We start from the raw sequence: 27500 nt of genomic DNA, 5'->3' as shown, positions 1-27500 counted from the left end.
TTGCACTGATCCGTGAGGAGGTGGAGTCGATGGGGTTAAGCCTCACGGCAGAGTGAAGTGATTGAAGCCTTGCTGTAGCTGTGGGTGAGCGGATGAGTCAGTTAAGGAGCGCATTGTTCCGTTTACATTGTTTGTGCAGAGGAGCCGGCCATGGCTAGAATGCTAATGAAAAACCACCCGAATAACTATCCATTTACTGGTCGGAATGAATGCAGAGCTGAAGATAAATAGTTTTCTGAAATTATAAGAATGACACAATCTCACCGTTGGATATTGGGATGGTTTAGTGGAGTAGAGCGTGTGGGTGGATGTAAAGTGGATTCAACTCTTGCCGGTGAGAGCTCTTTCATCCAATACCTCTGTCTCCTTTGTCTTTCAGGTAATTGTTTGGTAAGCAAAGACAATTATGAAATACTTGTTTTTACCAATGTAAACAGGTACATTCAAAATACCTACTTTTAAGTTTTTTACTGGATAACTTTGACAACTCACCATGTTAATGCCCCTGGGCAGGGAGACTGATCTGTAGGGGTATCTTGAGAAGTTGGAGCCCCAGTGGAATCCATAAAAGGGGCTTTCCGACCTGAATTTGCCTCCTTGACGGAACTCCGGAGGAGGTGGTATTACTTTTTTCTCATCTATTTCCATGGTCTTGGATGACATCTCCACCTTCATTACCTGGAGGTCTTTCAGCTCATTCTGCGGCCAGATGCAGTCACTGTCCGTTTCTGTGTAGGTGTTCCCCACAGGCTCAAGAGGAGTGTGCTCGTCCTGCATCTTATCTACAGATGCAGTGCCTTGCTGCTGGGCCATGAGGGAGGGTGGGCTGGGGCTGAAATTGTACCCTGTGATGGCTTGGTCCTCAAGACGGACGCCAGTCGCATTGGTGTCTGTGTTGTCAGTGAGGGCGCAAGGGCGAAGGCAGTGACTTCTGGTCTTCTGGGGCACGGGAGGGATTGTTTTTCTAAATGCCTGCAAGCTGTTTGGATCCAGTACACTGCATGTCACCTCGTCCAGGAACCGGGAAAATCTCAGTTTGGCTTCAATCTTCTCTTCCAGTCGCCAGCGTCGTTTTGTGATTTCGACTCTGGACCTATTCTGCGTGGAGCCACTCCCCTGACACACCCCACTGTGCTCTGGCCACTCATGGTGCCCTGCCTCTCCCCGCCCCAACTGTGGATGGGTATTGCCATCAAGGCCTGTGGCAGGCCATGCAGCTGGCTTCTCCGGCCTTCTCTCCCCCCTCAGCCGAGCCTGGAAGGCTTGGTTACTCTGCTTCTTGATGTAGCTGTGCAGGAGGCAGGTGGCCCCGGAGCTCCAGCTGTCCAGGCTATTGGAGCACTCGCTGCCACCCATGCTGCCACCCATGCTGCCACCAGGACTGCTGCTGCGAACACTAGAGCTGGATGGAAGGCTGGGAGAGAAGCCATTAGATGAAGGGCCCACCAGGTCCTCGAGCCAAACATGGTCACTGCTGAACACAGGAAGAGAACGGGCTGAAGGAAAGACCCAGACCCTGCCACCTTGGGCGGAGAGGCTGGGTGTGCTGCTAGTCCCGTCCATCAGTGTGAAGCCTCTCTGCCTGGCACCACTCTCTTTAATTGCTGACATTGACAAATGATCCACGGTCCAGTGGATTGCACCAATTATAAAGAAGTTCTAACCCAATCTGGTCCCACTTTGTTAGCCTGGCCTAGAAGCTGTCTAGTATATTCGACTCTATGGTGAACAGAAGGCATCCTTCCATGCCAGGATGGCCCACCTGCTATGCCAAGCTGCCCAGTGACACCCGTTACAAGATTGAGCCCACCACTACAATTAGATGTCTGGTTGGTGAATCTGCTAACGTTCCCACTGTGCCCTGAATGTTTAACAATTAAATTCTTCTTCCAGTTGCTACAGTATAACATAAGACATTTATTACAAAGTAAGGCAGACAGTGAAAGTCTGAGCTCCTCTGCAGTTATCTGAAGAAACCTGGAATTCAGGACTAATGACTGAGCAACATTCTCAGCTAGTGTCTTTGTCATTGGGTTAGGGTTTGCACTGAGGGTACTGTTCTTAATTAGACCATCTATTGATAGCTGAGCAGGCAGTGAGCTTTTTCAGCTTTTTCCAGGTCAGTGGTTCGAGAAGAATTGATCCCTTAGCACATGGCAGCTGACAGGAGAGGAAATAATGGGGAAAACAGAGGCACAAAGACTAATGGAGAGAGTTGCTAAGTAACAGATTACATGTAATGGGATTACAGTGATCTGATTGCAAACCACTGGCATCTCTAATTACTTGCAGTACCTGCAGTGACAGATCCTATCACATGAGGGGGGGATAAATGCACAACTTTTGGCATTGCAAAGCATTTGGGTTTCAATTTTCACATCTTGAGATGTAGCAGATATACTACAGTAAGTAAGTAAGTAATTTTATTTATGTATATAGGCACCTTTCAAGAGCAGGGTTGTCACAAAGTGCTTGACAGAGGTAGTTAATTGTAAACATACATACATAAAACACAATAAGAACAGAAATTAAATAGATATACACAAATTACACAAAGGAAAATTTTAACAAATTCGTTCTTGAGCTGCTTTTAAAAAAGTCTTCACAGTGTCACAGATCTTAACTCCAAAGGGAAAGAATTCCAAAGTTTAGGGGCCACAACCTTTAAAAGCACGGTCTCCTTTAGTTTTAAGTCTTGATCGTGGAACAACAAGCAAAGCCTGATCAGACCTCAGAGAGTCACCTGCTGGTGACATAGGGCTGCAGTAGCTCTTTAATGTAGGCAGGTGCCTGACCATGTAAAGCTCTATAACTGATGACAAGAACTTTAAACTGGATTCTGAATTTTATGGGGGGCCAGTGAAGTGCAATCAGAATCTGTCACATGAGACCTTTTGGAGAACCCGATCAAGAGTTTAGCAGCAGCATTTTGGACTACTTGTAAATGATCCAGGGATTTCTTGCTGAGGCAGGTGAAAAGGGAGTTGCAGTCGTCAAGACACGATGATATAAAAATACTAACTACACACCGATATCTGTCTGTACATTTGAATACATGGTCTTTTTGTGTTTATTCTAAAGATCTGTAGTGACAAAGTTGTTTACTATAGGTTACTATAACTAATCAGAAACCAGTTCTCTCTATTCACACTGATGCTACCATTAGGAGCAAGTTATCAGTAACAGATTCGATTGTAAAAGTGTCCTAATGTTGCTAGGCAATATATGCAAAGAGGAGACACACCACTGAGATACACAGGGCGTACATTATTGGATGCTCTTCTCTATAAATAAAAAAACAACACACGCATACACATGCACACACACACACACACACACACACACAGACAAATCTTTGCAACACCATCTCACATGAGGCAATGGCCCATTTTTGTTTGTCAGTTTCAAGTCTAAACTTAGCACATGGATAAAATTAAACTGCGTTATAACAATCCGTTGCCTATGATTCTGCTCTGTATATTGTTTCTGTCGTTTTCAAACCATTTGAAACACAGACAGTGCATTTCCATGTGTATGATATTGTTACTTCACTTTGTATGTACAGTATTTTCATCAAAGCTTCTAGACCACCCTGAATTTTGCTCATTTGCTTTACGCATTACTTCTTCTACATATATCGAAGGACTGCTGATAAAAAAGTAAGAAGGGTGGGGGATCCATATAATTACCCACTGTTCATGTCAGATAAATAAATGAAGTCCTCCCATTTGATAATGCCATATTCAGCAATAATTCAAAGCAGCCGCACGGGTAGGTAAGCCGCCTACATCACAAAGGGTGCTGTCACATCTTGATGCCGCTGTCATACGGCCATAGCTGTGATGTTCATCAATATTCAACGGGGTTACGTAACCACGTGCTCTACCACTGGAGTGGTAGTGGTATACCACGCGAGAGTGATCGCTCTGGATGCAGAAACAGGCATGGCGTTTATGGACATGACTTAACGTGCCACTGTGTTCTGTGACGTCCACCCGATCCATATTCAAACAGTGGGACGTCGTTCATGAAGCAGAACATAGAACAAGGGGAGAGCAAACCCTGGAAGAATATTGAATTCTCCATTTTATGCTGTAAAATATCACTGTGCTCTAATACAAGTGAAGTCAATTTTCTTTGCGTAGCACATTTTACGCATAAGTAACTGAATGTGTGTCACATGAAAAGACAAAAAAGATTGTTAAAATATACAAATATACATACTTAAAGTAGAAATAAAATAATGTGAATAATAAGAACATTAAATAACTAAATAAAAAAAGAGTCAAACTACAGTTGAAAAGCATGAGAAAAGAGCAATGTGTTAAGTCTACTTTTAAAGGGTGTCAAAAGCAGCTTCAGCGAATTTCAATTTTAATCTTGGAAAAGACAATATTTTATAGTCTGAGAGGTACAGAATCCACAGTAGTACTAAGATAGTAAACTTAACATATATTATCTATATCTCTGTACATATCTTTGATTTAAAAAAGATGATCAAAAGATGTCGAACACCCTAATCCGCACTAATACCCAGATTTCTTGTCTCTCAAGCGAACCAATATATGAAGAGCCTTTTGCAGCTATTACCCCAATCCTCATTGGAGTGAGAGCTTATAGCATCTTCATTGGGATTCCAAATGTTTTGGCACATGCAATGCCAGATTTGGGACTGTCCCGGCTTCGAGCTGTGCCTCCCGAGTCCCGACAGATATCTATAAAACACTAAAATGTCCCAGTTTTCAAGACAGTTAAAATAATAATATTATAGTTGTTTTCAGTGTTTACATATATTATACACTGTATAAAGGCAGACAAGAGCATACACGAAGATCCCACCAGAGAACACCGCTTGCTGTGAACTGTTTTCTGGGGTGTGTGTGCGTGTGTGTGCGTGTGTGTGCGTGTGTGTGTGTGCGTGTGTGTGTGTGTGTGTGTGTGTGTGTGTGTGTGTGTATTGGGCTGGCGCTTCCTATAGACGTCCCCCTACCTCTCCGTTACCTTATTGAATGGAACGAAAAAAGGACCGTGCGTAACGGGGAACGCTCATCAGTCCCATCAGTCACTGACCCCCCCCCCCCTCCTGGGGGGTGTCAAAATGTGGTCATCCTAATTTTAGTGTTAAAACAGTGCTGAGGTCAGAGGATAATGGAACAAAGAGTTTGGTGTCATCTGCATAGGCATGATACCATTTCTGGCCTGGCCTGGTCGGCCAATACAATTATCAAGCCTATCGGCAGTTTCAAAGGCAGCACTCAGATCCAACAATGCTAAGATGGAGTAGTCTGGCTCAAGACTATGAGCCAGGCTACTCCTGTCTCTTGGGGTGTCATTAGACTGTTACGTAGGATTTCCGCTGTGCGCATGCGTCCCTCAAAGCGCTGGGCACCGTGCACTGCCGGCGGCTTAAGTCCAAGTGCCCTGTTAGGACCAACCAGGGCTCCACTGATCCGATCTGGTTCCAGGGATGGAACCCCTCAGCAACCCCACCCCTCAGCAACCCCACCCCTCAGCAACCCACACCGTCCTCACGATATGGTTTTCTCTTCTATTTACCCCTCCTTCCTGTTTCTCCAGACCCTTCTAACTGTAATGTGATTTTTCACCATTCTCAGATTTTCCTGGACAGGCTTCGCCCTCTATGATAAATGTCTGTAATAATCTCTTTTCAATCTCTAGAGGAGGAGAGGGGCGGGAGCCAATTTAGAACTATCGCCCCGACAGAAGCCACTGTCAGCCAAGCTGTGGTCATCCGAAGGTAATGGCGCTGAAATGGATTCCCGCTGCCCAGCGCAGAGGTGGAGATAATTGGTGATGCTTGTTCAATGGTTGCACTCTGTTTTTCCCTTGCCGGGGCTAGTTCTGTCCCTGCCTGACTGGACTGAGCCTCTGCAGAGCTAAGTCTTTTTCCTTTACTAAAGCCTGCCAACTAAATGCCACGGTTGATCAGCTCTGGCCAGGGACCAGTACGCCTTTTTCCCTCTCAGCTGTTACTATGCTGCTGTCCTGGGTCTGCCAAGCATGTCCTTCCAATCAGATCAGTGAGCTATTCTCTTCTGCGCTGCCAGTCAACACAGTCCCTGCGCTGAACAACTGTCAGTCCCCACCTAAACATCATCTGTTGCCGTCCACCGATGATGTAAGAAAGCTAAAATTGTTGGGCAACAAGGATAACAAGAACAGCAAAACTCTACCGGTTGTTTTAAAATAAACGGCAGTGATGAAGTGCCTGTGACTCCCCCACACACAGAGCAGATAATTCAAAATCCCTAAACAAGGGCGACTTATTCAGTTCACTTTGGATCATTTAGTAACCTCCTCCCCTTATAAACTGTAGGACGAGTCAGTGAATTAATCACAGACAGAAGATCACCAGGGGTCCCCACTGAAACCAAAAATGCAGCGTCAGCAGAAATCACAGCCTTTCTCTCACCAGCTACGTTTGTGATCGATGTGTAGATTGTTAGAAGCTGCCTTTCAGAAAACGACTTCACCTGCCCCCATGTAGGTCATTCAGATCTGCGTTATCGATCGCATGCGTGTCACATACATAATGTTTCGAGGCTGTTCCAATTACTGGCACAAAAAAATAAAGTACATTTAAGGAAAGCCAAGCACAGGAGTGGCAGTGTGTCATTAACACGTCAATAATCCACCTAGTCACTAGTCAATGACTGTAGACCTGCGGAGTCACTTTCCTGGAGACACTGTGCAGGTAAAATGCGAATACAGCTTTAAAATACTGAAATATGGGCTATTTGGGCATGTTTGGAGGAGTACTTTGCAGAACCCACAGCAAGGCCCGCAATGACCTGTTAGAGACCAATTACAGCAGCGCACGATGTCGACAACATGGGAGACAAGCACTCGTTTCAAAGCAATCTCCCCGCAGCTTTGCATCGCCTCAAAGATTTACTCGCGGGAGAAATTTGAAACTGGCCGATTTTCTATATCTTAATTGTATTGATTTGATATTTAATATTTACCCTTGATTGTGCTACCCGCAATGCCAATGAATTCAATTCTGACTCTTACCGTAATAATGAGGTTCTGAGGTCTCTCTGCATAGTGAGCCGCTGACATCAATACATGTCATAGTACTGATGGTATAATACTGATCATCATTCCTTCCTGCACAAAATACTTTGCTTTCCTTTCACCTTGCAGTTTCAAATCTATGGCATAAAGTGAGTGTTTCATAACTTATTTTATGGCTCCCATGTGTTTAAATGGCAACTTAATTTATGGTTTGTCCCTTCAGCACTGATTGTACGTGCCATAAATAAGTTAATTGATGCCTTTATATTCCAATTTACTAAAAGAGGAATATCCTTTAAGAGTTTATGTCATTATAAAACGAGTTTGCCCAAGATATAAAATATGTGAGAATGAATGCACCGACGTAGGTAATGTTAATCCAAATAAATTGCTTTCGGAGAGCATCCACCTACACATTTTGGCCACCAACCAGGAAAACATATTTAGAGCAAATTGCTTGTCAAGAAGATAAATGTAAAAAGTAAGCGCGGGACTACAGTTTCCGTGGTTATTTTCTGTACTTTTTTCCATTCCATTCCATCACGCACACGCACACACACACACACACACACAGCTAATTATAGCAACATTGTGATGAGGCTTCTCATGGCGAGCCCCATGCTACCTGTGCCTCTAATCCTCTGTTATTAATTATATCTTAAACAAGCCTACACAGTTCTTGTGGTGTCAGCACTGCATCTCCATGGCAACAGTGGGTTGGGATGCAAGACAATCCGCTGTCTGACAGAAAGATGCTCCCAATCGAGTTAACAGGTGCCCTCTTGTGACTAACCGTTTTCGTTTCCATAGCTGGACAATAGTGTTGACAAAGCGATAAAATAAATAAATCGTGCATATGCTGGAAGATGGACTGGCTGGATCGGATGTTCATTTCACTCAGCTGGAACGGTTCCAAGCATCGGATCACTGCAATGCAGCCTTTAAGACCAGGAAAGACATTTTTTAAAGCTTTATGCTGATATTACAGTCACCTCAAATACCAGACGCACTGTTTATATTACAACTATATATCGGCAGGCTCTGACAGACCTACACCCCATGAAACAGTCCTTCTTAAATGATTAACATGTGTTAATACTTCTACTCCCTTTATTCAAAATTATCATGCTATACTGTGTCATATTTTCCTATTCATGACTTATATCTTGTTTGATAGCATCATTCTGAGTTTTCTTATGAAAATTGCATTATATCTACTCTATACTTTTAAATACTGTAGCTGGTTTCGCTTGGTAATAGAAATAAATTAGGTGGATTAAAGGCTCCAGGTTGGAGAATTACAGTTTCTTAACGCCATCTACTGACCAGAGCTGTAAAAACAGGAGGAAGCCACCCAGTTCCATCCCAAAACATTTATTCAACCTTTCATCTGTGCACAGAACACCTGCAAAACCTGCATAAACAACCCTTATTTAAAAAAAAAATGCATGCCAGTGCTTAAACTCAATGAACCATTTTTTGTGCTGACCTTTGTGAAGAGAATGGATGGAAGATATGGATCATAAGGAAAAACAAAACAAAACAAACAAACAAAAAAAGACTATAATGATGGCCGTGAAAATGCAATAAATTTCGCTGAGGCTTACAGTGCATTTCCAGAAACAGCCGTTATGTTGGGATACATCTCACAAGACAAACCTGCAAACATGTATGTGCATACTATGCCAGAAAAATGTGTTTGTGCAAAAGCATTTGTTTGTGGACATAATTTTGCACAAAATTAGTGTGAAGTTGTATACATTCATGCAACATTAAGGCCAACGGTGTGTTTCTTGGCAGATTACAGGTAGAAGAAAATTGCCCAAACTGTAAAAACTTGCCCATTTACAACATTGAGCCCTATAATAATGTATAGAAGTAATAGCGTATAAGTAAAAGTGTATATTTCTTCTTATATACACTGCAACTCTATTCACTTAGTTAATTTATTGCTCATAAAACTTGTAAAATAATCCTGTTAAATTGATTAAATAACTTGTTCGGAATATTATTTGCATACACCTGTGATGTAACAAACTCTGAATAAAAAGGTAAACAGATATCATCAAATGGCTAAAATAAAGCCAGATGACAGCAGCAACATTTAAACTCTAAAAGAAGCTCATTTCTTCTCCTGCTGCTCGATGAGTTTACCCCTGTGGTACTTCTGTCCGATGCCGTATGGTACGTGTGCAGCAATGGTGCCCAGCTCCTTGGCACCCTGGACGTGGAACATCTGGTCGTCGAAGAAGATGTGCGGCTTGATCTTCTGCAGCAGGGGTCCTTTGGGGGCACCGGCCAGGAAGAGGGCCTCGTCAATCTCCAGCCCCCAGCTCCGCAGGGTCTTGAGGACGCGGGCCCCTGAGCTGGCGGCGCTGCGAGCCGTGACCAGGTAGGTGCGGATGGGGCAGTTCAGGCGCTCGTTCTTGGTGTAGAACTTCCTCTGGAGCTTCCCGAGGGCCTCTAGGAAACACTTCAGAGGACCCTGGAACAACAAGGCAGATATACAATCTAGAACATTTTGTGCGTATTCACCGGGTATGTTGCATTGACATTTCACTGCATACAGTATATGTATGAAAGTATGTATATGTATGTGACGAATAAACCTCTTGAATCTTGAATCTACAGACACTCAAAAGAGGAGAGAGCGTCTCATTTCTGTAGACGAGGCTCAGTTCCTTCAGTGTTAAGCATCACCTGCCTCTACCATGAACCCAATCTCGATGGAAATACCCGATTTAACTATGCTGAAACTGTTTCAATTTGACATATCCTTCTTAGGTTCCAGCACTCAACCGACTCACCACACTTGCCTGGAGAATCCTCAAAACTATTTCAATATGCACATAACTGCTATTTAACACTTCAGTTTGTATTTTTACTGTGCCTTGAAAGTTTATAATTAATTTTTAAATTTGTTCCTTTAACCATTTGCACTGGGTCTTTTAAGTTACCTGAGCAAGCGGTTTGTTCTCAAACATCTTCTCATGCTCGAAGAAGACGTCCAAACCACCTTGCTTCACGATGATCTCCGACTCGTCCGAGAAGAGGACGGCGTCTCCATCGAAGGCCACCCTGAGCTGCATGTCGCTCAGCTGGGTCTCAGTGCTGGGTGAGAACATAGTAGCTGCAGCAATGCCTGAGCAATCGAAGGGGGAAAAGGTAATGATATTTTGAATTAAGTTTACCTTCATTTTCACTATGGGGAAATTTGATCTTTTCCCCAATAAACTGACATTTGACATAATGATGAAGTGGCCGTCACAACCAAATAAAGCATTTTCAGTGATGCCATTAACAATCTTTGTTCCCCACTTATTGCGACTTGCTAAATTATCGTTTATTTGGATTGTTTTAAGGGCGCAATTCCTCAAAAAAGTTTGTCTGCAGAAATAATGAACGGCATGATAACTGTCATGATACAATGACTCATGCACTATAGAATGAGGCCTCTCTTCCCACTCTTTTCCAAAACAGCCGTGGCACCCTGCAGAAATCGGACCAACGTGGTGGACAACAGCATCTCTCACCCTCTTCAATGGCCTCGCCGACCTTCTCCGAGTTCTTGGAGAGATACAGGTTGGTCATGTAGGCCTTCAGGTAGCCAATGGGACTCTTCCCTCCGGTCATGCAGAACCTCTCCACGGTCAACTCTGCCGGAACCAAGAGGCGTTGGGGACAAGTTCACGCAAAACGTCACGGCTAGGTCGACTGTCGGTGGAACGAGTGCGCATGAAGATTGGTCGACAGAGCATTATACCGTGATGGTTGATGCTGTTTATGAGGCGCACTCCCACTTGGGCGTGGTTGTTGGTCATCAGGACAATGTCAAACAGCTCCTCGTCGTCCGGGTAGAGCTCTCGGAGTCTGGAGTTGACGTTCATCAACGCCTGAGAAGACAAACCACAACCGCCGGGACATTACGACAAAACCTTTGGACACAGAAGCCGGTGTTTGCCCTCACCACAACGTTCATTCAAAACGTGCAACATCTGGCGGGGGAGGGAGTTCATAGGGATTGGCAAAATCTTCTGTGGGGAATCATTCACCAGACCATACCAGACCGCCTGGTTACTTAAAAAGAGGCGATTCTTGCACAATTTTCTAAAGCGGAATAGGTTTCAAAAAACAGCACACGCCCACACCCTGCATACTTATGAGGAGACTGGTCCGGGCCTTACCTTGACAAAGGGGAAGGCAGCGCCGGGCTCCAGGGGTTCATTCTCGTGCTCCACCTGATAAGCAACGTACTTCTCCACTCCTTCCTCCTCATAGATCTTCCTCTCTTCGACCATGTTGAACAGGGTCCGAGAGGAGACGGCGATGGTGACTGCATTGCGGGGTTTGGGCTGTCAGAAATAACAGAACAAACAAAAAAAACAAACAAAAAACAAAACAAAAAAAAAACACGGTGGGGGGGGTCGGTTGTAACTTGCGTCGCGTCCAAAATATATACGTAAAAAGATCAAATCAAATCAAAACAAACACGAAAAGAAAAGCCCGGACGTTCACACTGGACATGGACTTACTGGTCTCGGCGTCTTTGTTTTCAAGTTTTCAAAGAAGGCTTTGGCTGCAGCCCAGTCGTCCTCGGCGTTTTCATCACTCGCAGGTCGGCCGGCGTTCTTTATTTCGCTCATCCTTGCGTTTCCTGGCGGCGCTGGACTACGACGACACCTCCCGCAGAAGCGCTGAGCGGCACAACTCCCGCAGAACTCAAACTTTGCGGAAACGTCGCTGAGAGAGGAGCGTCTTGGGGGCGTGGCTTCTGGTGATGACGTACCATTGCGCGCAAAAAAACAACAACCCCCACGCTTGGTAGACTAAAAAGAACTACAATTGGCAGACCCCAATAAACAAATAAACATATGAATGCAATAACGATATTAATAAAAAATACAATTATTAATAATGATAATAGTCATAATAATTAGGCATAGCAGGGGCAATTGTCAATAAAAACACGCTTTTGAAATGCATTGCATTGTTTGTGCGTTCACATCATGAATCATAAATGACCTACTGTGTATTTTACGCCATCAACAATGACTCAAATCAAGTATATATTTGAGCTCGATTCCAATTTTACGGCAAACACATTCACAATTATTTTGCAGATTACACATAATTACACTATATTCGTTGCTCGTTGATGCACAATGACAATAATAATAATAATAATAATAATAATAATAATAATGATAATAATAATAATATGATATTACATAATAAAAAAAGTCGAATTTATATGTGCCTTTCACGACACATCACATGGGTAGACAAATGTTTGTCGTGGAAAACACATTCTCAAATCATAAAATATTTACGATGTTTCTTGATTACACTTAGAATTAATTATATTACATATTAACAACAACAACAACAACAACAAAAATAATAAACATAGGTATAATAATAATAATAATAATAATAATAATAATAATAATAATAATAATAATAATAATAATCATAATAATAATGACAATAATAAATAATAATAAAAACAACAACAACAACAATAAGAACGATAATGATAAAAAATAGTGCTATGTACTAAGCACTATGGATTTATCAAGGACCTTTATATATGCCAACTATACTGTTGGCATAGAAAGGCATTTTACGTAAGCGCCTTATTAAAGACCTGGACCACGTCAGGGAAAGCGCTTGTTCCCGCTTCCAATGGCACAGGAACGACCTCCCTCCCCGCTGCCCCTGCCACTTGGTACGGTCCGGTCCGGTCCGGAGCGGAGAATCATGGCGATTGACGGTGAGTCCGCCGTCACAGGTGTTCCGCGGGGACCGCTGTGGGATGCTGCTGTGGGGACGCTGTGTGTGGTGGGACTAATATAACTATGCACGGACAACTCAAAGTCGTCTGCTAACACCCGGAGTGTCAGTTATGATGAAGTACGACCCGAACCGATGCAGGGATGCTGGGGTAGGCTACTCGGGATGAGATGGGGAAGTAGTGGTGCCGGTCACAAATAAAATCCCGTGTTATATTATATAATAATAATGTATTATGCATGTAATATGTGTAGATATTCGGCGTGGCAGTGTGTTATTAACCCTGTATTTACCTAATTTGCAATGCAACGACGTGTAATGACGACAACCGACACATTGGGGAAGGATGAGTGGTTCTTATTTCATGTGTAATGTTTAGTTTTGGTGTTTGTTGGATTATCCCTGTTGTGTTGTCGGTGTGTTTGTTGTCACAGCAGGGAGGTGGCACGTAATCAGTGATGGCGGGAAAACAGACGGGCATGCTGCTCTCACGTCAGCCGTCACTGATTACGTCACACCCGAGAGGGCGTCAGACCGGGAGCGGTGTAAATGCGGTGAAGTTAGTGGGGAACCTGTGTTGTTTTCTGTCTTCCATCCTTCTACATCATACTCCTTGCTTCTGCTAAGCCGCTGTAAAGGCATGCCCTACCAGGGCTAGGCCATATATCGTGATATGACACTATAAGATGTTGTCTGCGATTTTTGATGTTGTGATATCACGATATGGTCAAAATTTGTGTTTAAGGACTGGGAAACGTCACAAACTTTTCTAGCTCTAATCAGTGCCTCTACCGGTTCTTGACAACACACTCCGTAAAAAGATTTGTTAAAATCTTCGGGTTCTTGGTGTTGGTTGGACACTTCACAATCGATGGATGCGAGTCACAACAAGAGTAGGTCAGCCCCGAGTTGTGAGTGGGATTCTCACAGGAATCATTCAATGCTGTTACTACAATTTATTTTGTGGAACGCAAAGCGTAAAGTCGGTCACATTCAATATGAATCGAATGGAGACAAATCGACTCTTTGGCCGGAGTGACTCCCCACTCCCGATTTCAAAGATTTATTTGAGCCGTCCATCGCTATACGTTGCTCTTGATTGTGTGTGGATATCTTATAAAAGCGCCAGCAGTTGTCCCCGAAATATTGACAAATCAGTACCTCAAAAATATTGCGGTTTTTGTTTTTGTCAATATCACCCAGCACAATCACCAATTGTCCGCAGCATTTTCAAGTCGGTAGTCATTCAAACTGTCCGGCCCTCACATGTTGGCGAGCTTGAGTTTGTCAATTTTCCAAGCGGACTGACTCGGATTGATCTGTTCCCATTCCACTCAAAGCATCCATCCAAGGAAAAAACTGCCTGATGCTATGCGGTATAGGACAATGATTCTCCAACTGGGGGGGAGGTTCCAGTGGGTCCCTATCAAAATGATTGATATAAAAAGTAAAGTATTTAATTTACAAGACATTTAGAGAATGCACAATAATGACTACTTTGATCGTAGTTTGGCTGTAACCTATGTAACTATAGTGTAGACAGGTATGGAGTTTTGGCCTGAATCATATCTAACAATAAAAAAATCTCTCAGATCGGAGTCCCAGCGACAAAATCTTATCAAATTGTGTGTGTGGCCTAATGCGTATCAAAGTGTGGGTCCTTGAGGGACAAAGTCTGCACGGCTTCATGGACCCTCAGCTTATGAGTGCGATTTCACTTGCATGTACACGTGGTGCACAACTTTCCTTATTGCGAATGCATCTTTCATGAACTGCACAACACCACTGATACATTTTGGAAACACATTTTGGGTCCTCCGCAGGTTTTATACCATGCACCGCATTCCCAAAAAACAGCACGGAGAGCTACTCATACCAAATCCTTTCGTGTTGTTACGTAACACTGCTATAATTGTATAATTATACATCTGATTATCTGCCTAGCTGGTTCAGCTAATTAGTCTATCATATGCTGGCCAGGGAATCTGCCTTCTCCCCCAACCTGAGCACAGAACATATGGTGCTACATGACAAGATATTGTGTGATCCCAAATATCGTATCTGTTTTCTTATTTTTGTTCCAGGAGGGGGGAGGAACTGTGGTGTTCATGAACTCATCTGTGCCAGACGAGGTAAGGTGTGTGTGTGTGCGTGTGTGCGTGTGTGTGTGCGTGCGTGGTCATGAATTTGCTCATTTGTAGGTCACACATTATTGTATTTATCTATTTGGTTTCATGTGTACCTCTTAGCTTAAAAGCTCAGATATGACTTCATCCAAACACTTTGCAAAGACACAACCTTGTTTCCTCCTCTGAAGTTTAAAATAAAAAGTTTGGCGAATGGGACATGTTATGGACTTTGGAAAATGTTATGTCTACAGTATGAGTGAATAATGGATGGCGTATCAAGTTTTAGTCCACTTTACCAACGGGAGGCCGCTGCACTGTCATCATTTATTTAGTGGAGGTTTTGTTTCCGAGGAGCCAGTGGGCGAAGTGTAAGCAACATTTCCAGATTGTCTGCTTTCAGTTAACTAAGTATGCCCTAGAAGCTTTGAGATCAACCTTACAGAACAGGTTTTTTTGTGAAAACTAGTCAGTGCCTGTTTCAAACATGATTGTTCGGAATGTGCCCGATTGCTTGGCCTCTGGTATTGCTACTTGCAGATTTCTCCGCTCTCAATCAAACAACTTTACTCTCTGACTTGAACTGCTGCACGTATGGGTTGCACTCATGAAAGTCCCAGCGATTCGCAGTGAAAAACACACCCAAGTCACGCTTTTAGATAAACTGACTACATATGGGGGCCTGAAGGAGCTCTGAAGCCCCGCCCTGCTGCTGCACAGAGTTGAGCAGCTCCCTGTTTGCTTGTTTATTCCAAGTTTATTAATATTACACATGAGCGTGTCCAGATTGCACCAAATTTGACGCTGCACGTCCTTGGGTGCCCAGCAGCCCACCCTCCAAGTGTGAAATATATCAGATGAACGGTTATCAAGATAATCAATGGACATATAGACAGAGATTCCGTCTTTTATAGTTACGGTATAGTGCATGCAAAATTCAAAATTTAAGACTTACTAAAGCTTTATTTTGCGGATACGTCCAAATACATGGAGTATCAACACAAAAGAAGCCCAACATCTTATAAGTCTGTAGAGCTATCTGCCATCTTGGGTGTGATGTAAAACTCCGCTGCATCATTGCGTCACGTCCTGCCTCTTGCACGCTCAAACCAGGCTCCGCCCCTCGTCTAAACCAAACAGAGTATTTCCGGGTAGTGTAAACGTGTCTGACACGGACCATCACCATTTTTTTGCCACATGTGTGAAAGGGTAACTCCAGACAATGTCCGGATAATCAGGTCGGGACATTATCTGGACATTGTCCGGAGTGCATGTGTGAAAGCAGCTTATGACATTTTAATGGCACAATGGTTGAACAAAATTTAAATGATTCAGTCCTGTGTTCCACAATGGAAGATGGAATGGCATGTTAAAGTCATACACAGGGGAAAGACACTCTTTGTGACCCAGTTGCAGAGCATCTTAAAAGTTTATTAATATTACAGGTGTCGCGTGTCGAAATTGCACCAAATTCGATAATGATAACTTCCTTGGGTCCCCAGCAATACACCAGCCAAGTGTGACGTAGTTCAGATGAACAGTTGTTGAGATAATCAAAGGACATTCATACAGATTCCAGATTTTATAGTTAGATAGATTAGTTGTAGGAATTGAAACAGGAACAATCATTCATTTCTGCTTTCCTCTAGAATTAATCAAAGCGGTCACAAGCAAACATTGAGGATATGAGAAGCAATTCAATTTTTTAATTTTATGACAATCACAGGCAAGTTAAGTTTATGTTTGTCTCAAGTGTTTGTATTTTACACTGAATGGTTGTGCCAAGGGATGTTTGCCTTCATTGGTCAGCTAGTTTTGTAAACTCTCGGAGCTTTAAAGCTTAATGCTGAAAGTTCAACCTTGCTTCACACTCACAAAAAATATATAAATGAACAAAAATAGCCACTAGCTCTGTTGTGACTAACGATAATGACTGGAACACACACACACACACCCACACACACACAATGAAACCCAAGAACACATATTCACAGTGAAAGGTAAAAAGAGAGAGGGAAAGAGTGACAAGAAGTAATAAATAGAAACAAAGTGCCGATTGACGGACTAGCGAATCTTTTTCATCCTGACTTTGTGACTTCCAATGCCAAAGCTTTGGCCCCTGTTTCCACTCACCCATCATGACCAAAGGCGAGCGTTGGTAGTGCTGACACTGGCACTGAGATACCTGCTGGCTTTGGCTGTACTCACAGGTTTACAGAGATAAGTCGGGGGGGGGGATCTGCTTACCTCGAGTTTCTGAATTATTCATGTGCTGTTGACATACGGTGGGGCCGTGTGCTGAGTATATCTTGTATGGAGTAGGAGTAGTGGAGTATGCCTTTATTGAGGTGAGGTGAAATGGAGCTGTGGGGTTGGTTACAGCAGCATACGTTTACCTGTTTTAGGCACGGCTGTTGGTGGGGTGGGAGCCTTTTTGGCACTCTGAACCGTTTTTACTAGTGAGAGTAGGTGATGACAAGAGCTGGACTGGAATAAAAACATCAGGGTTTTATCGTGTGTATAGTTGAGTAAACGTGTGTCCTCCACGCACAATGAGCCTATTGCCTGGTAGTACAACTTGAGTCCTCTTGCCAGGTATTTGAGCCAGTAGCCGTCTGTGCAAGAGGATGTGCTTGAACTGTAGAGAAGGTAAGCTTTTACCAACATATTTTTCTCTCACCTTTGCCCCGGTGTTCTTCTCCTCATCTTCTTGGTGTTCTTGGATTTATTATGCGTTTCATATTTTGGTCCGACAGCACTGGCTGGCGGGCTCTGATGGTCCCTGCTTGTTGCCATGGAGAGAACAGCCTGTCCACTGCTTAAGGCCATTCTGTTTACCTCGTACTGCGAGAACGATGGAAGTTTTCATTGTCGCTTTCCATCCATTATTCTATAGTTTGAACCACTTTGGAAGGTAAAGGCACATTGTTCGGGATATTGTAGTTGATGGAGGGTTCATGTCATGCCACCTAGGGGTGGACGGTATAAACGGTATTGAAAGTACACTGGTATGAATTTGCCCTATGGTATGGATTTTTACGATAGTGTGATGACTGGTAGAGCCCTCACAGATCTAAAGTAGTTAAATAGTGGTTAGTGTTCATATGGATTTTTCTATACATTTCAATTCTGAATATTCAAAATGGTTTCAATACAAATATACCGGTAGCAGCTGTGCTTCCTCGCTCTCTTTTCTCTTCGACCGCGAGTTGACACACAAACACTGCTGCAGTGCCCATATACTATAACTTGCCTCCTCTAACTCACTAAGAGTACACTGTGGGAAACAGGACGCCCTGTCTCCACGTCTCTGTGTTGGGGGGCTACGTGCAGGGCTTTTGTCGCAAAGTGCGGGTTTGTGGTGCAGCAAAGTTGTTTCCCTGCTCCGTAACTTGTTCTTCGGCTCCATCGCTGGCGCTGTTAGCCCTTCCAGCTGTCCAGCCCATAGGGAACAATAGGAAACCCATGCCAAAGCTAATGCTATCTCGCTAGCCCTCTAGTTTAACTGAAACATTCACGCAGAAGTGTTTTTTTGTTTTTAATTATTGAAATATTTAAATAAATTTGAATTTTTGATAAAATGTATTGAATTACCATTCTCAAAAATCGCAGAGGATGGCAAAAAATTTAAATATTTTGATTGGCACAAAAGGGGAATAAATAACAAATACTTGAAGTCCCTTTTTATATTCACTTTGTTCAACTTGATTTTATTGTATTTCATGAAAAAGTATTTTTCAGAGATGGAAGTTAGTTTAGAAAAGGTTTTGTATTTTTTTTTATATTTATTATTGTAGTTTTGCACAATAAATGTTCTTAAAATACCTCTGTACTATGTGAAATATGTCCTAAGCTGCTTTCACACATGCACTCTGACAAACAAACAAACAAAATGTCCGGACAATTTCCGCAGCTGATTATGCCTTTTCATGCCTGCCCTTTCACACATGTAGCTCACAACCGGAGATTGAACCGTGTCAGACACGTTTACACTATCTGGAAATACTCTGTTTGATTTAGACGAGGGGCGGAGCCTAGGTAGAGCGTCCAGGAGGCACTCTATGTATTTGGACATATCCGCAATATAAGCCACGTCCATGATTCAAATTATACAATATATACATTTTAGGCCATACTGCCAAGCCCTAATGCCTCCCCAGATCCTCTAGATGCACCAATATTAACTTACATGTCCCTCAAATGCCTATATTTGAAATGAATGTTTCTCCATTTTCCTTTCTCCATTTGCCAAGAAGTTCTTTCCGATGAAGATGCTTTCAATGTATTAACAAAAAAACCCACTTCCCTGTATTGTCTAGCAACCTGTCCAGCTTTTTTCTTGTGTTGGTACTCTGTTGCCTGTCTGTGCTATGCTCCATCAGGTGTATTCAACCTTTATTTTTTTGTTTAGTTTCTTAGCTTACTGTGTCCAATATCTCAGTTTGATACGGCCTCTCCAAGGCTCCAACAAAAATAGCACATCAGCTACGCTGGGGCATTGTTGTCACATGAAGTATGGTTGGCCTACATAGAGTTCTGTAGATTGTTTCCCTTACGCCTTTGAAGTTGGAAAAAAACACTTGCTTGTTTTATTACCGCATAAGAATCTAATAAGTCTAATAAGACTTTCATTTAAAAATGGGATTAGCACCATCGAGATAAAATGCACTGCAATAGTACCAAGTTATTGGCTGTGTAAAAGTAGGGCATGACTGCATATTAAGACCACTGCCTTGAAAATGGGGACATTTCTTAAGATAGCCTCAAGTTTGCTTTCAAAATACTTAAAGTTTTAGTTGACGATTAATTGTCATATATATATATATATACACTACTCACAAAAAGTTAGGGATATTTGGCTTTTGGGTGACATTTATGGAAAATGTAAAAAGTTCACGCTACAGTGATATTATATCATGAAAGTAGGGCATTTAAGTAGAAGCATGCAATAGTGATTTCCTGATCTCAAACAATTTGTTGAAACAAAATCCAACAACAGTGGTGGGTTTACCACAACAAAAAATGTCAATGTCTCAATAACTTGTCATGTGCCCTTGAGCATCAAGTACAGCTTGTCAACGACGTCTCATGCTGTTCACAAGTCGACTTATTATCTGCTGAGGCCTGGCCCCCCACTCTTCTTGAAGAGCGGCCCTCAGGTCATTGAGGTTCTGGGGCACAGAGTGACGAGCCTCTACACGGCGACTCAGCTGATCCCATAGGTTTTCTATGGGATTCAGGTCTGGAGAAAGTGCAGGCCACTCCATTTGAGGTTCCCCAGTCTCCAGCAGCCGTTCCCTAATGATGTGACCTCGATGAGCTGGAGCATTGTCGTCCATGAAGATGAAATAAGGCCTGTGTTGTTCATGCAGGGGCACAATGACTGGATTAATGATGTTATTCAGGTAGTATGGGCTTGTCACTGTACCATTCACAAAGTGTAGGGCAGTTCTGTATTGACTAGACACACCTGCCCACACTGTAACACCACCACCACCAAAGGCTCGTCTGGTGACAACAGTGGCTGATGCATAGCGCTCTCCTTGACGTCTTCAACATCGTTGGCGGCCATCATTTCCGCTCAACGTGAATTGACTTTCATCAGAGAACAGCACTGAGGCCCAGTGGTCCCTCGTCCAGCGTAAATGCTCCCTGGCCCATGCAAGACGATGATGGCTGTGCCTGGTGGTGCCGTTCAGCTCCTTGTGAGAGAACAGCAAGTTGTGCAAAAAGTGCTGAAACATTGAACAGTTGGACATGTGCATTCAAAAGTTTAGAGAAGGTCAAATTAAGTTCATCTGTAAAGGTTATAGTGCATTTTATCTTCATCCTGAAATTTCACCCGAAAGCCAAATATCCCTACTTTTTGTGGTGTGTGTGTGTGTGTGTGTGTGTGTGTGTGTGTGTGTGTGTGTGTGTGTGTGTGTGTGTGTGTGTGTGTGTGTGTGTGTGTGTGTGTGTGTGTGTGTGTGTGTGTGTGTGTGTGTGTGTGTGTGTGTGTGTGTGTGCGATCATCAATTTAATTGTATTTTCTGATGATTTGCAAAGTATTGTGATCTTCTCAAATAATTGCGATCAGGCAATTATGTAATCATTCTTGACATCTCTAATTGCCCTTCAGGCCATCTCAATGTTGCTGTAAAATACATTTGGTCTTCAAGAAATCTGCAGGCCTATATTCCATAATATTTACTCACTTTGCCTCACTCTTTTCCTTCTCTCTCCTTCTCTTTTGCCTGACCTCTTATCATCTCTTCTCCTCTCCTGTTTCCTTTTCTCCGTCCATGTCCCCTGTTCCTCTCCTTCCCTCAGTCTCTCCTGAGCTGCTAGGTGTCCTGTTCTCCATTGCGGTCTTCATGGCGCTGATGGCTGTCTTTTTTCTTTACCTCAGCAACAAGCTGTCAGTGGAGAGTCCCAGCGATCTGCCCGGTCTTGACAGCCATGAGAAGGACCAGAGAGGTAAACACTGTGGCATTAATGGAAGTGGCTTCATCTCCTGTGATGAAGAACGCCCTTTTGCTGTTAATTGGATGGTAACAGAATTTTAAAAAGACACAGATGAAAGTGAATATAAAAAAATATGTCCTCTTAATTTTGGCTATAATTGGTGGGAATGTTGAAGTAAAGACAGAGGACGATGGAAGTAATTGGAAAGATAGTGAGGTCTTAAAAGGAATTGTCATTTGGAGAGATGCTACTTTTCAAGCAAACCTTGAAGATATACACTGATCAGCCACAACATTAAAACCACTGACAGGTGAAGTGAAAAAAGGCCCTTTCCCACTTGCACTAAAAGCTGTAAATCTACTGGCAATGTTCCGTATTGGTGTCATGTGGGAGGTAGTATAATCGAAGTAGTATAATTTCTGGCAAATTGCTGGAACGGCTGTAAATGGAAGTATGTGGGAATGCAAGCAGTAACACTTCCGTAAAGTAGGAGTGGAGCGGAATCCAAATAAAACACAAATTGTGGGTGTGTGCGGGCACATCGGGAACAAGCGCTTTGCTTGCCTGCCGGCTGCGCCGCAGCGTGGAGCTGGAGGGAACGAGTGGACAGGGAGAGGGAGAACAGGTGGAGAATATTCATTCTCCTGAGGCAGAGAGTGTAAGAATGGTTGAAAATTATCACACTGATTTAATAACATTGGGTAAGGGTTATTGCATCCGGGGACAGGGCTCTGACCCCTCTCAGTCATTGGAGGGAAGAATTCGTGGCGCAGGGAGACAGGGAGTGAAGTGCTGGTCTAAAAACCAAATCTGCTGCCTAGTCTTGCATGATGGGGAGCAAAGGCTAGCCCGTCTGGTCTGATCCCACAGAAGAGCTACTGTAGCACAATTTGCTGAAAGAGTTAATGCTTGCTGTGACAGAAAGGTGTCAGAGCACACAGTTCATCGCAGCTTTTTGCGTATGGTGCTGTGTAGCCGCAGACCGGTCAGAGAGCCAATGCTGATCCCTGTCCACCACCGAATGTGCCTACAATGGGCACGTGAGTGTAAGAAATGGGCCATGGAACAATGGAAGAAGGTGGCCTGGTCTGATGAATCACATTTTCTTTCTCATGTGGATGGCCGTGTGTGTTTGCGTCGTTTACCTGGGGACAGATGGCACCAGGATGGCCTATGGGGAGAAGGCATGCCGATGGAGGCAGTGTGATCCTCTGGGCAATGTTCTGCTGGGAAACCTTGGGTCCTGGCATTCATGTGGATGTTACTTTGACACGTACCATCTATCTAAACATTGTTGCAGACCAAGTACACTCCTTCATGGCAACGGTATTCCCTGATGGCAGTGGCTTCTTTCAGCAGGATAATGCACCCTGCCACGCAAAAACAATTTCAGGAATGGTTAGAGGAACATGACAAAGAATTCAAGGTGTTGACTTGGCCTCCAAATTCCCCAGTTCTCAATCCAATTGAGCATCTGTGGGATGTGCTGGAACAACAAGCCCGATCCATGGGGGCCCCACCTCACAACTTACAGGACTAAAATTATCTGCTACTAATGTCTTGGTGCCAGATACCACAGATTCATAAGACTTCAGAGGTCTTATGGAGTCCATGCCTCGATGGGTCAGAGCTATTTTGGTGGCATGAGGGGGACCTAAACAACATTAGAAAGGTGGTTTTAATGTTATGGCTGATCGGTGTATATTGACCACTTCTGGCTCCGATCCAACATTCCAAGTCCCTCTGCACAGATGTAGCAGCCATGGCTGCACAAACGGCAAACGTTTAAACCTCTTTCTTTCGCCCTCTCACCCTTCTATATTATTAATAACTATATTCGTTTTCTTTGAGCACGCCTAATGAAAACATGTAATTAAATGAATGCCATTAACAGTTTGAATTGGGTACTGTGCACCAATTTATTTTCAATTATCTACCGACAAGATTTGTGAATTTTAATGTCAAACACACAGTAATGCTGGGTACAACGGCGACGACAATAACGACCCACCCATAACCACGTCTAGCTGGTGTCGCTGATGATGAGCTAGTCTGAGTAGGATCCTTGGTTGGAGACATGGCCTTCTTCAAGAGCTTCCAGCAGAACCTCCCTTCCGTCAATGTCAACATCTCCTCCATCTTGGACTCAGTCAGCAGCCGCGTGGACGACCTGGCCAGTGCTGTCAGCGACGTCACCTACACCGTCAGTGACCAGCTGACTGAGCAGGTCACCACCATCATCAGCAAGGTGCAAGAGGATGATGAGGACGGAGAGGACGCAGGCGAGAACGCAGCAGGGCCAGAGAGCAGGAGCAACCGCAAGGCCAAGCGCAGGGTTTCCCGGGATGTGGAGGCGTCCGGTGTGGAGCAGGGAGCGAAGGGTGGGCAATCGAGTGACGGCGCTGCCACGGAGGGGGAGTACGTCCACAGCCAGCTGGAGTGGGAGTGGAGAGACGGGTGCTGGCGGGTGAAGAAAACTGAGGCAGAGCTGGCAGACGAAGAGAGGAAGAAAAAGGAGGCGCAGGAGTGGGAGGATAAGCGAGAGCAGAAGAGGAAGGAGAGGAGGGAGAGACAGCGGGAGAAGGAGGCCAGTTTTCGGAAGGACAAAGAAAAGGAGGCCATTGAGGAAGAGGATGAAGGGTTGGGAGAAACTAGCTCTTCCACAGTTAAAGAGAAAGTCGCCGGACAGGAAGAGAAGGACGGCGACAGACCAGACAGGTCTGGGAAACAGCATCAAAGTGATGATGGCGACAGACCTCCTTGTTCAGCTGCGTCCGAAACGGAAACCGGCATGTCCAAAAACAATAACAACGATGCCGAGAGAGAAGAGGAGGATGAAACCCCCAAACAAGATAGACTACAGAAAGAGGAGGAAGAAGAGCTTGACCCACCTGCGTCTCCCACATCGACGAAGAAGAAAAAGTCAGACAAGAAGAAGGGCAAGGGCACGAAGGAGGGCTCGGAGAAATCCGACAAAGCTTCCAAAAAAGAAAGGAAGAGGGAGAAGAAAAGCAAAAAGAAGAAGAAGGAATCCGGCAGAGGTTAGGAAGTGTGCCGCCTCTCTTCCAAGTCTCTCTGGGACTCGCCGTTTCTTCGACCTACTTGCTTTCACCCTCTGTGTCTTATGTCAGTGTCTTATGATATACAGTTTGGATATGTGTAGACTAGTTGTCACTGTATTTAAATCTCTCTAGTCCAGGGGTTTCCAACTTGTTTTCCTCAGAGACCCCCCCCCCAAATAAAACCTCATTCAACAATCTGAGACCTCCTATTTAAAAGATGCTATACATTTTTATTTCCATGTATTCATTAACGGTCACTGATCATTTTTGCCTGAATTGGCTCTATTTTATAGAGAACAAGGCTTTTACGGCATACAATACATTATAACATATGGTCAAGTGGATTTCTGAGCCAATATTTGACTATTAGGATGCATATACCCCGCGATCTCTGGCGATCTCATTGCTCTAGTCTATATGCACAAACTGTGCATCATAACACATTGTTGTTATCCCAAGGCGGGAGTCTCTCAAATAATAAGCATTTAACCAGACTGTCAAATAACATCTAGAAGCTCTGCATATGTCCTCTCTGTTTTCTTGTCTCTTTAGTTTTAGTTTTTTACATAATTGTTTGACCTGCAGTGTCTCCTTCCCGTCCAGAGGGGGAGGTATCAGAGAGCGATGAAGACAGAGATCCCAAGGCGCAGGCACCTCAGAACTCTGTGTCGATGTGGGACACCAAATACCAACAGTCCAGAGAGCCAGAGGGCTACAGCAGTGAGGCTTCCAGTGTGCCGGGTGAGAAGAAGCCCTGCACTTAGTTATATCGATCATATTTTAGGTGAAAATTCTATTTGAAAAATGCTGTGTAAATTTAACTACCATCATCAGTGCAGTTTGTAGCATTAGTGAAAGGATAAGTTCACAAATGTCACAATCTTGTCAGACAGTCTTTATATGTTATACTGTAAATGGCTGCAAAGCCATGCATTTCATCAGTTTTTTCAGGGTTTGATCTTTTGCACTTCTGTTTGGGCAACATCCGCGGTAAAGTAGGAGGCAAAAAAAGGAAGTTGTCCACTTCCCTACTGGAAACCTGCTGTTGGTAACATTATGCTGTGAATGTACTGCGCCGATTGCAAAAATGCTATATTACTGTTATTCAAAACAGAAAATACACTTGGAAATGTGTGACTATAAGGTTGAAAAATAGTAAACTTAGTGTTTAATGATGTATGATAATGGTGATGATGAGTTTGTTCCAAGTATTTGTAACTGAGTAGAACAGTAAGTCATTAGTAATGACTTCAGAGGTCACTTAATCAGAGATCGTTTAATCATAATAATCATTGTCATGATTTACATATGATAGTCTTTGTATTAATTTTGAATTTGTTCAGAATCAAAATAGATTATTGTATCCCTCTTACTACATGCTAATTGGAGATCACTCTGAAATTGAATAGTTTAAAGATTTATGTTGTGTTTTTTGGCTCAAGTATATTAATTATAGAAGACGTCGAAGTGGTAATATGGTTAAAAAGATTAAGCCTGATATTCCATACCCCTCTGACCTATTGATTTGTATTTCTGGTACCGCACCCTCCCCACTGTGTCTCTCTCTCGTTGTTGTGATCCTACCAACAGCGAACGGCATCCAGAGGATAAAGTGCGACTCCCCGCTGAACGAGCTGCGACCTCCCCCGTACAGAGATGAGGACGCATCGGATCGCGTGCCGCGCTCCCACGTGGAGCAGGGGGGCGGGAGGGGGTCCTCTCCAGAGCGATGCTCCAGCGAGGGCAGCGTGGACCAGGACACTGAGAGCTACCTCAACAAGGGCTACGAGGAGGATGTGCCCAGCGATAGCACCGCCGTGCTGGGCCCCGAGGTAGGATGGAGTAAAAGACAAGTCCTGGAAATTGGAAAGACCAGACTCAAGGACTACGAACGTGTTATGCAGAATCTCTCCCTTTATCTCTCCCCATCTTGTCTTTCTTCAGGACGGCTCGGGTCCCCAGCTCCCGGCCGCCTACGAGCCGGAGCCGCTGGCCAAGTACGGCACGCTGGACGTGGCCTTCGAGTATGACTCCGGCGAGCAGTGGCTGGCCGTCACGGTCACGGCCGCCACCGACATCCCCGAGCTGAAGCAGACGGGCAACATTTCGTGGCAGGTGCACCTGGTGCTGCTGCCCACCAAGAAGCAGCGCGCCAAGACGGGCGTCCAGAAGGGCCCCTGCCCCGTCTTCACTGAAACCTTCAAGTTCTCCCGGGTTGCGCAGGAGGCCCTGGGCGACTACGCCGTGCGCTTCCGCCTCTACAGCGTCCGGCGCATGAAGAAGGAGAAGGTCCTGGGAGAGAAGGTGTTCTACCTGACCAAGCTCAACATGAAGGGCAAGATGGCACTGCCCGTGACCCTGGAGCCGGGTTCTGAGCTCACGGTGAGCTGGTGTTTAATTCTCGCCATTTTCTTTTTTAGCTTTTGGTGTCTTTTATCAGTTTATTCATATGTTTCTTTCATATTTGTGTGAAAATTTTGTCATACAAAAAATCTGGGAGTCAAATTTTATTATTTTTATATGCGAGTGTGAACAATCGTCAATCAAACAGTCGTAAATTAGAACAGTTTGCATTTACACTTTCAAAGTGTATTTGTGTAAAAATCATTTGGATGGGAAGGAGTGGTGACATTTTACGCAGCTGAATGCTTCCAATCACATGATGGTACAGTAGGAAAAAGATTTATGGAATGAATTTTTTTGTATTGTATCGGTATCACTTTAAGGTACTGGTATTGGTACTGCTATCGTCATTTTTTAAATAATACCCAGCCCTAGGTTGATATACAGTAAGTAAGGAAACATGTATGGTACGGTGTTGCCTAGAGTGCAACGCACTGCTACTTAAGAAAACACATGCAAACAGACTAAACAGAAAGAGATTACAAAAAACACAACCGCATTAACAGAAAACACAACTGCAAAACCAAACAACAAAAATTATTTTGTGTCCGTAATTATCCTCCATTTGCTTCCTCCATGCAATAAGTACATAGAAAAAACAACTCTTTTATCAATCCACAGTTTTTATTTA

At 43.8% G+C, this 27500-nt stretch overlaps 2 protein-coding genes across 2 annotated transcripts in view; one reads left to right on the top strand and one right to left on the bottom strand.

Moving 5' to 3' along the window:
* Window positions 1-8396: 8396 nt before the first annotated feature.
* On the bottom strand, window positions 8397-11755 carry nt5c1bb (5'-nucleotidase, cytosolic IB b). The gene is made up of 6 exons (XM_080021955.1): window positions 11571-11755; window positions 11223-11390; window positions 10802-10931; window positions 10572-10694; window positions 9996-10180; window positions 8397-9523 (listed from the first exon to the last, which is right to left on the bottom strand). Exons 1-6 carry the CDS (start codon window positions 11679-11681, stop codon window positions 9161-9163), a joined length of 1080 nt encoding a protein of 359 aa, XP_079878081.1. The 5' UTR covers window positions 11682-11755; the 3' UTR covers window positions 8397-9160.
* An 11726-nt stretch (window positions 11756-23481) lies between these two features.
* syt14b (synaptotagmin XIVb) overlaps window positions 23482-27500 on the top strand; it is a gene marked incomplete at both ends in the record, with an annotated part of 6025 nt that continues 2006 nt past the window's right edge. Inside the window, 5 exons of the mRNA XM_080023418.1 lie at window positions 23482-24381; window positions 24424-24445; window positions 25070-25207; window positions 26057-26298; window positions 26411-26848. Of these exons, the coding sequence (XP_079879544.1) occupies window positions 23482-24381; window positions 24424-24445; window positions 25070-25207; window positions 26057-26298; window positions 26411-26848 (1740 nt within the window). The remainder of the gene's footprint in view (window positions 24382-24423; window positions 24446-25069; window positions 25208-26056; window positions 26299-26410; window positions 26849-27500) is intronic.

This window comes from Zeus faber, assembly GCF_960531495.2.
Source record: "Zeus faber genome assembly, chromosome: 2".
Taxonomy (NCBI): domain Eukaryota; kingdom Metazoa; phylum Chordata; class Actinopteri; order Zeiformes; family Zeidae; genus Zeus; species Zeus faber.
The sequence above is the reverse complement of the archived record's forward strand: the minus strand, read 5'-3'. Positions and strand labels throughout refer to the sequence as shown.

Excerpts from the sequence above, each read along its gene's own strand:
- nt5c1bb (XM_080021955.1), bottom strand. The coding sequence starts at position 11,681 with ATGAGCGAAATAAAGAACGCCGGCCGACCTGCGAGTGATGAAAACGCC. Across the intron at positions 10,932-11,222 it reads CTGCCTTCCCCTTTGTCAAG|GCGTTGATGAACGTCAACTC; the intron begins GTAAGGCCCGGA and ends TTGTCTTCTCAG. Across the intron at positions 10,181-10,571 it reads CGGCGAGGCCATTGAAGAGG|GCATTGCTGCAGCTACTATG; the intron begins GTGAGAGATGCT and ends TCGATTGCTCAG.